At 50.5% G+C, this 14,112-nt stretch overlaps 5 protein-coding genes across 5 annotated transcripts; 3 read left to right on the forward strand and 2 right to left on the reverse strand.

Moving 5' to 3' along the window:
* Positions 1 to 2,059: 2,059 nt before the first annotated feature.
* A1O5_01367 (uncharacterized protein) lies at positions 2,060 to 2,797 on the forward strand (the record flags this gene model as incomplete). The annotated part of the gene is made up of 1 exon (XM_007741986.1): positions 2,060 to 2,797. The coding sequence occupies one exon, from the start codon at positions 2,060 to 2,062 to the stop codon at positions 2,795 to 2,797; it is 738 nt and encodes a 245-aa protein (XP_007740176.1).
* A 3,291-nt stretch (positions 2,798 to 6,088) lies between these two features.
* On the reverse strand, positions 6,089 to 7,189 carry A1O5_01368 (uncharacterized protein; the record flags this gene model as incomplete). The annotated part of the gene is made up of 3 exons (XM_007741987.1): positions 6,089 to 6,526; positions 6,597 to 6,926; positions 6,986 to 7,189. The coding sequence occupies 3 exons, from the start codon at positions 7,187 to 7,189 to the stop codon at positions 6,089 to 6,091; spliced, it is 972 nt and encodes a 323-aa protein (XP_007740177.1).
* A 1,010-nt stretch (positions 7,190 to 8,199) lies between these two features.
* On the forward strand, positions 8,200 to 8,751 carry A1O5_01369 (ubiquitin-conjugating enzyme E2-18 kDa; the record flags this gene model as incomplete). Its single annotated transcript, XM_007741988.1, has 2 exons — positions 8,200 to 8,446; positions 8,498 to 8,751. 2 exons carry the CDS (start codon positions 8,200 to 8,202, stop codon positions 8,749 to 8,751), a joined length of 501 nt encoding a protein of 166 aa, XP_007740178.1.
* Positions 8,752 to 8,819: 68 nt separating this feature from the next.
* A1O5_01370 (uncharacterized protein) lies at positions 8,820 to 10,225 on the reverse strand (the record flags this gene model as incomplete). The annotated part of the gene is made up of 6 exons (XM_007741989.1): positions 8,820 to 9,281; positions 9,334 to 9,405; positions 9,455 to 9,595; positions 9,651 to 9,759; positions 9,808 to 9,874; positions 9,934 to 10,225. 6 exons carry the CDS (start codon positions 10,223 to 10,225, stop codon positions 8,820 to 8,822), a joined length of 1,143 nt encoding a protein of 380 aa, XP_007740179.1.
* Positions 10,226 to 10,672: 447 nt separating this feature from the next.
* On the forward strand, positions 10,673 to 12,975 carry A1O5_01371 (lanosterol synthase; the record flags this gene model as incomplete). The annotated part of the gene is made up of 2 exons (XM_007741990.1): positions 10,673 to 10,927; positions 10,975 to 12,975. The coding sequence occupies 2 exons, from the start codon at positions 10,673 to 10,675 to the stop codon at positions 12,973 to 12,975; spliced, it is 2,256 nt and encodes a 751-aa protein (XP_007740180.1).
* Positions 12,976 to 14,112: the final 1,137 nt, after the last annotated feature.

Here is a 14,112-nt window from a genome sequence, read left to right on the forward strand (position 1 = left end):
TACTCCTCAATATTTACTGTGAGATAGATCGAGTATCAGGGCTAAAAGATCGCTACAGTGCTCGCCGTGGTCAACCGTTGCCAGTTTAGTTGCCAGTCTGATCGCCTTTACTATGTACCCAGTAGCAAATACCGACAGCGCCATTTACATCAGGCCGTTGATCTGCTCGCTGGAACAGGATGAGGTCGCCAGGGAATCCTCAGGAATGGCCCCCTGAACCCAGGCAAATGTTCATACAAATAGTTAGAGTTCGCTGAATAAGCGGAGAGAAAGACACGATTGATACGATAGATCATTGATCAATGCTATCCGTTTACATAACTGAAAGCGGATGGCAGAAATCACAGATCAACGCGGGTTGCAAACCGCGACGTGTCTTTCAAGTGGTTGTCCAATCCTTGTGTCTCACGTTTAGCCTTTCTCCCTCCTTGGGGGTACCGGACCATCTCTGTCGCGGCAATGTGGAAGGTTTGCTTGAGCAAGAGATTAGCAGCAAGGTCATAGTGTAGTTGAGAGGAATGGGGAGGTTAGCATAGGATTATCACGGTCGGCGATTGTGTGTGTAAGTGGATGAGGTTGAGTAGATACATGAAAACAAGAGTCTAGGTAATTGCTTGCAATCCGTGAGCGCGATAAGGGGCTGAAGCTATCCTTGTGGGAAGGGCCTGGTGATTCGAATCAAACCGAACCTTTCTCAATTCAATGCCCAAAAGCGCTTCATATAAATGTTGTTGGTCGATAGGTCTCTTTTCAGCTTCGGATGATGCCTCACTAGCCTTATTTTGGGAGGGCGCCCAGAGCGCCGAGACCTTGGCGTAAGTACCTGATATTCTCTACTAATCGTGGGCTGGCTTCCGAAAATTCACGCTCTTTAATGTTCTTCGTTTATTCTCAAGTCGGTAGCTTTGCTCGTCCTGTCGGGTCATCATTCTATGTACACCTGTGACTTGTGTCAGAGCGTGTACAAGAGCAGGAACACACTCACTCGCCACCTGCGTAACCATAATGCTCACCAAAGTCGTGTCTGTGACATTTGCAACCGGGTCTTTCGTCGAGCGGATGTTCTCAATCGACATCGCTTGTTGCATGCACCAAAGCCACCACGTCCAAATGCAATTGTGAATTCGAGAATTGAGCTTACGGCCGTTGCGTGTGATGCCTGCCGTCTCTCAAAGACAAAATGCGACGGAAACCCCACTTGCAGTAGGTGTGCTCGCCAAAGCCGGCCATGTCAGTATACTGCAAGTACAAGATTTCAAGTGTCAATGATCGAAGAACCCCGAGAAGTTACCCAGATAGAATCATGTACTTCTAGGGGACAAAAGGCATCCATGCTCCTCGGGTTGTTCGAGACCGCCTTGCTGGACGGTCGGTCTAACTCTGACGTCAAAGACATGCCTCCGGCCGGAAACGATGACACTTCGATCCATCTCGGACATGAACAAAACACATTGGTGGCTGCACTTCTATCTCACCATGTGACACTATTAAGGTTTCACGCACCTTTTGAAGACTTCCACCGCATTCCGGTGGATAACAGTAGGGCTCGGCAGATTGATGACGGACTCATTGATATTGCTCAAAGCTGGGCTACAGACTCTGTTGCTACCGTAGCCATCGCGCATGCATGCACCATCTACAAAGTTACGCATAAGGCTGCCGCCGGAGCTCATCTATGGACTGCACCCCTTACTCGCTTGGCTCATGCCGCTCTTTACGACGCGGCTCTAGCTTTGTGGATCTATGTCGGCATGCACTCCTCGGCTTCTCGGCATATTCAAGGTGAAAATGTGGAAGCTTTACCTTGTTTGCAGCGACCTCGAGCTGAAGGTGGATCTTTGCAACTATGCCAGGAAAATGCCTATGAAGCTCTGATGGAACTTGCCCTGTTGTGTAAGAGGGTCAACAAGGATGCGTCTAATGTCGCAGGGAAGTCAATCTGGAGTATGGCAGTCAATCCTTTCGCGGAATTAATCAACCTTCGCAACGGAGGAGGTGATAGACCTTTCGTGCTCATGTCCAGCCAAGTTAGACCTCAACGGAGAGCGGACCCATCATGATGGCTGTGGTAGTCCCCAAACCAGTTGTCCTTCTGTTGGGAGCTGGGTCTAATATTGGTGACGCTGTCGTCAGGTACTTCTCAGCAAACAAATTCCGTGTCGCAGCAGTGTCGAGAAGCATGGAAGAGGGCGTCGATTCTGGAGGCGTCCTGAACATTACTGCCGACCTCGGCAATCCGGACGCAGTCCCAACCATCTTCACCAAAGTCGAGGCCCACTGGGACGTACCGACCGTCGTCATCTACAATGCTGCTTCACGCACGCTTCAGCTACCAAATGACCCAATGTCTACTTTTTCTATCACACAGTATCAACATGATCACAACGTTAATGTTGCCAGCGCTCTCGTCGCATGCCTTTTCGCAGTTAAAGGCTTCGCTAGACTGCCTCCGTCAACGCTGAAGACATTCTTCTACACTGGCAACAAACTACACGTCATGTCGTCGCCCCAAGCGTTGACGTTCGGGATGGACAAAGCAGCAATGGCTCATTGTATCTGGGATTGCGTCGTCGCCTATCACGAAGCAGGATACAAATTTTACTGTACAGATGAGCGATTGAGTGACGGGAGACCGGCACGCGAACTCATGAGTGGCGAGGCCAGAGCTAAGGCTATGCTTGCGCTCGTTGAAGAACCGGCTCAGCAGCCGTGGTGTTATACTCTTGTCAAAGGGAAAGGATACGTCAATTTCGAGGACTTGGATAAAGGTGCAGCGCGGAATGTTGACGCGGAATGATACACTACATCAATTTGTTCTCCTACATCTTTCGTGGTGCACGTCCTATTCGAATGGCGTCAGAAGCGATAGCACAAGGGTGATTTATAGCAACTCAGATCTCCAATGGAACTATGGTAGAGTAGTTATGTTCTCCAGCCCTTTTTCTGTGAATCTCCAACTGGTGGTCATACCGCTAGAGCAGAGCGGCTATTTAGATCTCCCTCCATGGTTTAAGTACCGCTAGAACTCTGATCCCCCAGCTTGATATTCTCTGTGGCCTTAGATGCACACCATTTATTCCCTCAAGCAGGTCCGTGCTCTTTGTTCCACTAGATGCATTTGGGTCGAGTCTGTTTCCGCCTAGAGCTTGCTCATCATTCCCTAGCTTCCGTGCAGCGCCGCGGAGATTATCGAGCATACAACCATGCTGCTGGATGGCTAGGGTCATTTCTTACCGCCAGAGCAATGCTCCCGACTCGAACACTCCTTATGCTGTTAGCAGCTTCTATTTCCAACCGCAGAAGACGTACATTCAATATAATATAGAGCAGAAAGGGCACTTCACAACCTCGGGCCAATGAGGGCGGTGATATTACTTATCCCTTCTACTCCATACTTCCGCATAGGTATTCAGATGTTAACCGGCAGTAGATCCACTGCTGAGTTCTCGTCTCTATCCATTTTCACAACTTGCAGGAGGTATATGGCTCAGCATTTCGTCAATTATATAAATCCGTGCGTCTGTTTATCGGAAGGATATTCCCCTTCGTTCCGATGTTTTCGACACTTTCAAGACTAGTCCAAACATATGAGCAGCTTCTAATCAAAAGATTGATCTCGATTTATCCATATTGTGACATGGTATTACGACATCAGTCACCCCCCTATGGCTACATTCGAGGACCAGAGAGCCTCGAAGAACACATATATACACCTTGGTTCACCCTCGAGGTTGCCCATCCGATAGACAACTAGCTATTTTGGTGCGAAGGAAGAAAACATGGAAGCCAAGGGATCTTTATGTTTGCCTAGGTTGCAAATTCAATTCCCTGCCTCGAAACCAGTCCTTTCTCGAGCATATTTTTGAACACGCCAAGTCTACATCTCGCCTAGCTTACCCAATCTTAGATATGAATCTTGTCCCAGCATCGCCATGTCCGAACGCGCTGTCAGCTTTGAAAGCGATGACTCCCAGATGTTTTTTTTGGGGGGGAAGCTTTCTGTTGCCCATCGAGCGGAAACTCGATAAGGTTGCCCAGAGCATTCTTGAACCACAGCATGCTCTAGCGCACAAGACCAAAATATTCCAGAACTAGACCATAAGACATCCAACTTGCCATCTGGCGTCTGGTATAGGAAGTTCACAGCCGTCCCCCAATCGGTCGCACAGCGTCTTCGAATTCTGTATGACTTCGGTATTAAACAACAAAGCTTACCAGCCAGGATCACGAAGACCCATGTTAAAAGCGCAGTGGACCATCGCATGTTCGTTGCTGCAAATTTGTTCTGCGAACTCATTACGAAAGAAACGATCGATCTCGAGTTATCCAGAATCAGGAAGTCTTCTGACGCGCTCGCACGAGGCATTCTTTTGAAAGCCTCCCAAGTCTTCGCGATCCTGGTTTACATCAACGTGACTTCATCAATCCAGGATTTCTTCGAGCAAGCCTCTGGGATGGCTCTCTTCCTGTGACTGCAGAAAATCTTGAGTGGTATACACACTGCTCCAGCGCTGACATTTCACTCTTCTGTGATTCTCACTGGATGGTTTTGGCCCCAGTCTTTACAACACATAATAGACATCAGGCAGAGGCTCATATTTCCCAGGGCTGAAAGAGGCAACCTGAGGAGTACCTGGCATCAATTGGACAATCCCAGGACCAGAAACGAGAACCTGATAACACGGGTGCTTGGCCAACTCTGCGATCTCACTGATGCAATCAAGACCCTGCCACAGTAATAAGGACTTCGGTATCCTTGTAATCGAGGCTATGAGGCTTACCGTACTCAACCTTCACAATACTTCTCGAAGACAACAAAATACCACCAGCAAATGGGGTACTATAATATACCACTACCCCGAGGGTGTCACAACTTCTCGACCGCCGGTGTCGGTCGATCTGACGTATGGTTTTCGGATGAATTCTGCTGGAGTTCATCATCTGGCTTTTGTATGGTTTTGATGAACTGGAACGATTCGAGGGAGAGGTCGCATGATTTTTTAGCATCTTCGATCGCGAGGTGGCTATTAACCCTGTTGTTATCCGCTGGATTGACCACATGGCGTGTGACTCCCATTGTGAAATGTGAGGCTCTCTTCGATATATGCTTCAATTGGTCCCCCTTGTTGCCGAGCACCCAGTAAAGGTGAATGAGTTCGTCCACGGTAAAGTTCACGACAGAAGCCCCCTCCACCACGCTGTTGAAAACACGGACGAGGACACGCAGTCAGGTGGTCGCACAGGTTCAGAAGAACTGCATACCCGACTGCGGCAGATCTTCTCCATGGTAGAAAGACACGACAAACACCTTCATGGAGATTTTTTTCCTGGGCCATCCACAGCTCCTTGGCCGGGCCTTAAGAGGAGCTTCCACTAGTTCTTTGTTCCAGAAGATTACGTGTCAGTTTTAACGACCGTGGCTTCCATGCCTCGTCCCCAAGACAAGTTAGTCATGGTTGATGAGGACGGCCGGGACCTTGAAAAGAACGCGATGGGCTCTCGGTATCAGGGCAACTTTTCTGCCGACCGCTGTGAAGATGGCTCAGGCTCCAGTTCCCTGCGGTAGATACTCAGTGGTTGCCAGTGTGGAGAGTAGAATCGAACAGTAACCTAAAGTGGCTCAAGAGGAAATACTAGTCAGTGGTTGGCGAGGCCGTGCGACGACAAAGGGATTAAAATAAAGATTCAATACGTCTTTCTCTGACTCGAGCCTGACCTCACTATAATAAGCAGGCTCGTTGTCGCGCCTCTCTGATCTCCCCGTGGGACACCTATAAGTTCGCGGGCTTGGAATCGCGAGTAAGTGGAAGTGTTTCAATATGCTACGATGTTATCATGTTCTTTGGTATCGGAGATTGAGAGGTTGAACTTTTTGGTTGTCTATCAAGAGGACGGTGGAGACTACCAACATACCCTAGAGGTAACCGCAAAAATGAAGTGGGTGGGCATGCCTTTCTGACATTTGGTCATCAGGGTCAAGATTTCACACGACCAAGTTTGTTGATATAAGCTCCGCAATTGACTATATCAGAAATCATTGAGAACCCTAGGATATTTATTGATGCCTCTTGCATTTCCATTTCTCGGGCTACAACAGAGCCTTCCAATCCATCACACTATAACCGTCCTTCACGGAAGTTAAGTCGCTCTCCTTGATCCCCAGCTCCTCCCTCGTTAACAGGCCCTCTTCACCGCTCCAGCTCCGATCCCTTACTTCGCTCCACATAGCCATCATGATGCCCATTTCCATCCCGAAGCCAGGCCAGACGGCACTGAAGTCCTCTAGAGACGTCTGCACGTATTTGGAGGGTTTGCCTGTGACTTCGGACCAGTCGCTTAGCAGTTTCCCTGCCGTGGTTTCTTCACTGTGGGCTAGGACGAAGCGCCCCTGTGGACGAAGGGTGAGATGTGGCTGTTTGAGAATGGCCAGGGCGAAGACCCCGATATTTTTGTGCGGGTCACCAATCGCTTTGATGGGCGTGTCGGGCCGAGCGGGAGATAGTTGGATGTACGCATTGGCAGTTTTCTGTGTGGCCACTTGGTTAGTATCTGAATGGCCTAAGTAATTCAGGGTAAACCAAGGAAACTAGACCTACCAAGAAGTTCGGCGTGAATATAGGATAGGCAAAGTTGTTCCCGTACCAACTGATCCAAAAGAATGTGGTCTTGGCGAGCAAGGCTTTATCGGATCTGATGTAGTCGTCGATCCGGTTCTTACCTTCGAAGTGTGGGACAATGTATTTACCGTCTGTCAGCTTCTTGCCATTGGGGAGCGTGCTCCAGATGTAATGTTCCAGGGTGGCAGTCTTGGAAGCGGCTTTGGCCATGTTGATACCCTGCGCAACTTCTATTTCAATCGCCTTTTCGGGACCGTGGGCGACGAAGGGCTCAAAGAAATCGGTTATGGCGAAGACCGCATGCGAGCCCTGCCGCGGTTGCACGGTTAGTGTTTGTCATCTCAAAGCGCGAGCGCGGGTTTTGTTACCTCAAATGCTTTGATTAGCGAATGCTCGTCGTTGATATCAGCCTTGACGAGTTCAACACCTCGCTTAGCCAAGGCAGCGGCTTTCTCGCTGTTTGGATTCCGAGTCAGACCTCTGATCTTATAGCTGCCGTCTTCGAGTGCAGCGTTGATAAGAGAAAGGCCTTGAGTGCCTGTAGCACCGACAACGGTCAAGAGCTTAGCCATGCTGTCTGAGCAAGAGCAGCCTAGGGTTAGAGGTATATGAGGAAATGTTAGAGGTGAGATGAGGAATGCTTTTCAATGAATCTGCGTTGTGTTGGCTGATGGAGAACTTGAATTCCCTTCTCCTTTAGCCGGGCTCTTATACCTGTCCCCTTAGCTCGTATTCACCTGCCATTTGAAATCGATGCTGCTGAGCAATTCGACATGGCGTCAGGTTGGCATCCTTCCTTGATGTTGCTAACATTTTCTTCCCGCTGAGCAGCAAGCAGACGGGCGAATACGCGAGATGAATAATGAAAGAACCCTATGGCAGGGTTGGGACAGACTTTCTCGGGAATTCGACCAGGTTGTCCCAGTAAGCTTTTCTGAGGCCGTTCTTGTAACGCACCATTATTAATGAATGTGGTGAAGCCAGTGGAGAATATGGGACAAGATGCAAAAGGCGGCGAGGAGGGAGGATCTACGTAAAAGTGGAAGGGTGTAGATGCAAGAGACGAGGTCCGTCAAGATCCCTTTTCCATCAAGTTCTTTCGTGTGATTGGTAAAAGAGAGAGGCAAGGGTACTACAGGGATTCCGGCTACCCCTTTGGTTAATCCGTACACGTAGCTCTGATTGGCCCTGCGAACTCGAGGCATGACGCTCACCGTGACGCTCATGCCATACAGTTGCTGACAAAGGCCAACGAGCTCCTTTCGGCAAAGCTCCCATTTGAAGTTTAGCTGCGTCACGTGCACACGCCTTTTTCTTGCTGTCTCCGCGGGCAACAGATTCCCTGCGGCGGGTGAGCTTCAGTCTGGTAAAAACACCTTCAAAGTCGTTTGACTCCGAGGAAGCAGGCATCTTCGAGCTGAAGGCAGCGAGGCAGCACTAGAGCGGCCAGATATCATCTCCTTGTATTTTGAACAAACAGCGCCGCTTTGTCGCCCAATTGCAACGCATTAATCATCCATCCTCACTGCCCCTCTCCTAGTTCTTATTGTTCCTCGCCTGCGTCAACTTTCCGATACTCGCTATGGCTACAAGCGTGGCCTCCAAGCGCCTCTTCCAAGAATACAAGTCTCTCCTGACCAATCCGCCCGATGGAATCACCGCTGGACCTGTGAGCGAGGATGACCTCTTCGTCTGGGAAGCTCTGATCCAAGGGCCCGAAGGCACTCCGTTCGAAGGCGGCATTTTCCCCGCAGAACTCAAATTCCCTAAGGATTATCCTCTGAACCCGCCCAAGATGAAGTTTCTGGGTGAAATCTGGCATCCTAATGGTACAAATAAACTCATTGCTGTCCAACAGCGCTTCCACTGACGAGCGGCAGTGTACACTAACGGCGAAGTCTGCATTTCCATCCTGCATCCTCCCGGTGACGATCCAAATCATTACGAGAGTGCCTCAGAGAGATGGTCACCAATCCAAAGCGTGGAGAAGATCCTGATATCTGTCATGTCAATGCTGGCCGAGCCCAATGATGAGAGCCCGGCAAACGTGGAGGCAGCAAAAATGTGGAGAGAACGACGACCAGATTTTGAGAAGAAAGTGAGGGAAGGCGTACGACGATCATTAGGTTTATGAGTGCTGCAGACTGCTGCATGGCTGGGGGAACTGAGCGGCGTTCCACCTTCACTCCTCATCTTCTACAATCAGAGCCGTTGCCCCAGCTTCCCAGTCAGCCAGCCCTCGAGGCCGCCTGGTCTTTCATCCAAACTTTGAATTTCGGCCTTTCGGTTCAACATGAGCATCCGCTGAACCTCGGTGACTGCCTCCTGCAGACCCGGCAGAGGGGTGCCTGCTTGATCGCGCCATTCCTGGCTCCCCAGCAATCCAATGGCTGTCATTCTGTCACGCTTCGACAACTGTATGGTCGGATTGCCGATATCTTGATGTGGAAGAACATCTTCTGCCTTAATGCCTACCCATCTTATATCTGGGATATTACAACCATGCTCTTGTGCCAAATTTTTCGATCCGTATAGGTAGCACTTCAGAATGCCGACGCCATGTGGATCCCAGTCGAACAGGCCAAATACCGGGATAGGGGACGGAGAGTGATCGAGAAGCTGGCGTAAGAAAATACGAGTGGCGACGTCGGGATATCCCCTAGCCTGCGAAACCAGTCAGTGCTCAAGTCATCTAACTGAGAAAGAGGTGCTTTACGGTTACGAGAAGACCCGGTCCGATGGTCGGGTTCTGGTGGAATTCTCTCTCAGTCAGAGCATTAAATGTTGCCTGCTTTTTTATCAGCCAAACCGTCTGAAGGAGATTTTCCTCAGCAGACTTCTTTCTCGATGACAAGGATCCACTTGATATGTTCCGTGTCGGTGAAGGGGGTATTGATGCAGACGATCTGAATAACGGGTGCCTGCTCACTAGTGAGAGCATAGCTGAGTCCGGCAACGAGGCCTTTGGGGCTTGCAACCTGAGAAAAGCGAATGAGAAGTGGAAGCTGAGGAGTGGAGTGGCAGTCCGCATACGACGTTGAGGTCTCGTCTTGTCACCTGACACGTGTGTGCAATATCATCGACATATCGATCCACCGTTTCTTGATTTTTGAAAAGAGCCGCGTCGTGGTAATAAATGTCCCTGCTGCTGAGTTAGTGGCCATCCGACCGGATTCCAACAACGACGGACCTCTTCGTGATTGTGACACCTTGTTTGATTGCAACATATATCTCACGCAATATCCGTCCAACACAGGCTCAACAAGATATCAGAGCCACTGACCGAAGGAAGCCAGAGTAGACATCTGCCACTCACCGAATCGCCGCGCTTCGTCCTTGTTCTTGCCCGGAAAGTGGTATCTGACTCTTCGGGATTCGACATGCCATTTCAATCGCATGGCGTCGTCTTCGTCGAGGTGAGGTTTTACTGCTACTATTCGATTCAGGGCAACAACTGGCTTGCCGTCGCCTGACGGGAGTCTGAGTTCATGTATGATTGCATTGAAGGTTGCCTCGATGTAGTCAAGGACTTGCTGGTTGGCAGCGGTGACGGTGACCCCGGCGAACTGCGATGATTGATCGAAGGGAGACGGCCCTAAAGCGTCCATGAGCAAGCATCGTTGGGTAGGCCGTATATACTGGGGACAGTGTCATGTAGGTGCCTGTAAGAGTTAAGGCTGGGAATAGCTAGGGGCAAACCTGAGCCTGGGCAAGCCAGGGTTGAACTGCAGTGACTCCACGCCAAGACACGCGTGGCCCACTAGCCCATTGCCATGCCCGGAAGGGATGACGCACAATTGCCTCTGGTGCCCCTGGTGCCCCTGGTGCCACCATGTTGCACAACCAATCTCGTCCACATCGTTCCTGCGTCGCTTATCGATATGCCGAGTGGCCTCACCCTTGATTTATTGCTTCCGCCAATTTTTTGCTCGGCGTACTTGAACGGTGAGCCGCGTGGACGATCGACCGACCGTGTTCAATGTTTCCTCGTCGTTGGTAGCAGCTCCATTCAGTCGAGTCATGTCCAATCCACCTTACAGTCCAATCTATTGAAGATGGTGCAAACTTGTCAGTCTTCGCAGAAGGGGGCGGACGCTGTCGCCAACGGCCATGCCCAAGGAATCGCCAATGGTCACGTCAACGGGCATACACTAACCCCAACATCAGGTGTCGGCGAGAAATTAGATCGCTCAAGATGGCGATTGCTCGATGAATCAGGTCGGCATACCTGGCACTACCTCAAGACCGAAAAAGAGGTTGCAGAATGGCCGCAGTCGGCCGCAGACAAGTATTATTTGGGTTTGCCAACAGTGGGTTGAATCTTTTCACGGGCTTGAATGTTTGCTGACCAGCCAAGGACCTCCCTGACCTTCGCTCTGCCTCAAAACCATCGGAGTCGATAGATAACTGCCTGAGCTTCTATTCACAACTGCAACTGCCTCCAGGCAATTGGGCTTGCGAATATGGCGGGCCTCTCTTCCTCATGCCCGGAATCGTATGCAGCTGGTACGCAACTGGGACGCCCATTCCCCTCGAATACAAAATTGAGATGAAAAACTACCTTTTTGCAAGACAAAATAAAGACGGCGGATGGGGACTGCACGTCGAAGGTCACAGTTCGGTTTTCGGCACGGCCATGAACTACACCGTCTTAAGAATACTGGGAGCAAGCGAGGAAGATCCAAGAATGATCAAAGCAAGAGGAAAGCTCCATGCAATGGGCGGGGCTACCAATGGTCCTCACTGGGCTAAATTTTGGCTCAGCGTCCTGGGAGTTACCCGTTGGGAGATAGTCAATCCAGTTCCTCCTGAACTCTGGCTGTTGCCTGACTGGGTGCCCATTGCTCCATGGCGGTGGTGGGTGCATATGCGTCAGGTTTTCCTCCCCATGTCCTACGTCTGGTCCAAGAGATTCACCGTTCCCGAGAACGCCCTCATTCGATCGTTGCGACAGGAACTGTTCGTGCAGCCTTACGAGTCCATTGATTTTGGGGCACATCGGAATTCAATTGCCCCTGAAGACAACTATCATCCAAAATCCTGGCTTTTGAATCTCATAATGTTCCTCCTGGTGTGGATTTGGATACCTCTTCTTAGAACCAAATCGATTGTCGAGAAAGCTGAAGCTTGGGTTTGGCGTCTTGTCCAGTATGAAGACCACAACACAGACTATGCAGACCTTGCTCCAGTTAACGCCCCTATGAACACAATCTGCTGCTTCATCAAGGAAGGGCCTGACAGTTACTCATTCAAAAGGCACCTCTATCGCCTTGAGGAGTACCTCTGGGTTAATAAAGAGGGGATGCTTGTCAACGGAACCAACGGTGTTCAAGTTTGGGACACGTCATTCACCATCCAAGCCTGTGTTGAGGCAGGCTTGGCCAATTCATCCAAGTGGAAACCGATGCTCATCAAAGGATTGGAATATTTGGAGTCTGAACAAATCCGTGAAGAGATCCCCGATCGGGACGTCTGTTACCGCCAATCACGCAAGGGGGCATGGCCATTCAGCACAAAATTGCAGGGCTATACCGTCTCTGACTGCACAAGTGAGGCGCTCCGTGTTGTCCTGCTTCTCCAGAATGGTCACGGCTACAAACCGTTGATTGACGACTCCCGCATTCATGATGCGGTTGACGTGCTTCTAACCATGCAGAACGAACATACTGGTGGCTTCGCGAGCTACGAGCCCCAGCGCGGCTCTGAGTATATGGAATTGCTCAACGCTGCTGAAGTCTTTGGCCGCATCATGGTGGAGTACGATTACCCGGAATGCACGACCGCCGTGGTCACGGTTCTGTCGCTGTTCCAGAAATTCTACCCGGACTACCGTGCCAGCGAGATCAAGGCAGTGAAGGAATCCGCGTTGCAGTATATCCGTCGGGCTCAACGCGATGATGGATCTTGGTACGGCAGCTGGGGTATCTGCTTCACCTATGGAGCCATGTTTGCGCTTGAATCCTTGTCCTCTGTGGGCGAAGTGTACTCCAACTCGCCACGCGTCAAGAAAGCATGCGAGTTCCTGATCTCGCACCAAATGTCCGATGGTGGCTGGGGCGAGAGCTATCGTGCCTCAGAACTCAAAAAGTGGGTGGATCATGAAAAATCACAGGTTGTGCAGACCTGTTGGGCGGTCATTGCGTTGATGTATGCTGAATACCCTGACCAAGAGCCGATCAGAAGGGCGATCAAAATGGTTATGGCCAGACAGCAGAAGAATGGCGAGTGGCTGCAAGAGGCTATCGAAGGGGTGTTTAATTGCAGCTGCATGATCACCTATCCGAATTACAAGTTCTACTTCCCTGTGAAGGCGATGGGCATGTATATAGCTCGGTGGGGGGACGACAAGCTACTCTGAGAATAGACTGGGCGAATATTGTACGGAGTCCGGGGAACTCGTGCAAACTGACCTACATTCAGGAACCACAGCATTCAATCCCCCCAACAGCGGTGTGACAGCATCGGTGGATTGCTGCCTTCGAGCGCTTTGGCAGCTATTGCCATATCACAACTTCGCCAGCTGGCACGGACGGTCCTCGATAAACCACAGTACTAATGCCAAACTCCCTTTGTCACCACGACCATATTCCAATCTTCGATCCTACTTGCAGGCCCTTCAGTGAGTGAGTGAGACCGCGTACATGCCTCATCCGTCTGGAAGCTGGTCGAAACGGCTGGCCCCTTGGCACGGGCGATATGAGCACCTACTGTGGTGGACAGACGTCGAGGTGAGGCGAGCGAGATGGAAGCAGCTGTTGAATACGATAGCAGCGCCTGGATTTGCTGTTGACGCGCAGCGCTGACGCAGTTTTGGCCTGTTTGGATACCTGATAGCAACGACTTGGCCTTGTTGACAACCTACAAGAATCTCTACCTGGTCGAATGACAAGACACTGAACACGAGGAGGAATGCATGACCTCAGGCGCCAATTCGTCTCAGAATATAGATTCGAAGAAGCTGCATCTATCGTCAAGCAGAAATGAGGGGAGATTACGAGCGCCTGGTCAAGAGGCATCAGCTCACTCACTCAACTTCTCTCGGAATGAGGCTCTCGATGGTCCCCAGATAACTTCCAGCTGCCCTCCCGAGAAGATCGACACGCCCTTCCATTCCAGCGGTTCACTATTCGTTTATGCCTGGTTTGACCAACTACAAGAACCATTTAGGCTTCGCGAAACCTTTTCCACACAGTTCGCCAACCTGGATATGAAGGACAAATCATCTTACTTCGGCCCTAGAGAACTAGGCGACAGTGGAGCGTGAACACAAAGATGAGCTCTTTCGTATCACCCTCCGATGTGAGGGCTTGTGCAAGATGTCGCAAATCGGGGGAACTTGAGGACATGCTCAAGGAAGACAATTCACTTGAATCTGCCGATAAAATCTGGTGGGCGATACGACCTCTATGGCCAAGGAACTCAATTAGCTAGCACAAGCGTACAATAGACACTGCCCAGCTGAGCGACAATAAAACCAACACGAGTTTCGAAGAGT

This window comes from Cladophialophora psammophila (assembly GCF_000585535.1).
Source record: "Cladophialophora psammophila CBS 110553 chromosome Unknown aczJe-supercont1.2, whole genome shotgun sequence".
Lineage (NCBI taxonomy): Eukaryota > Fungi > Ascomycota > Eurotiomycetes > Chaetothyriales > Herpotrichiellaceae > Cladophialophora > Cladophialophora psammophila.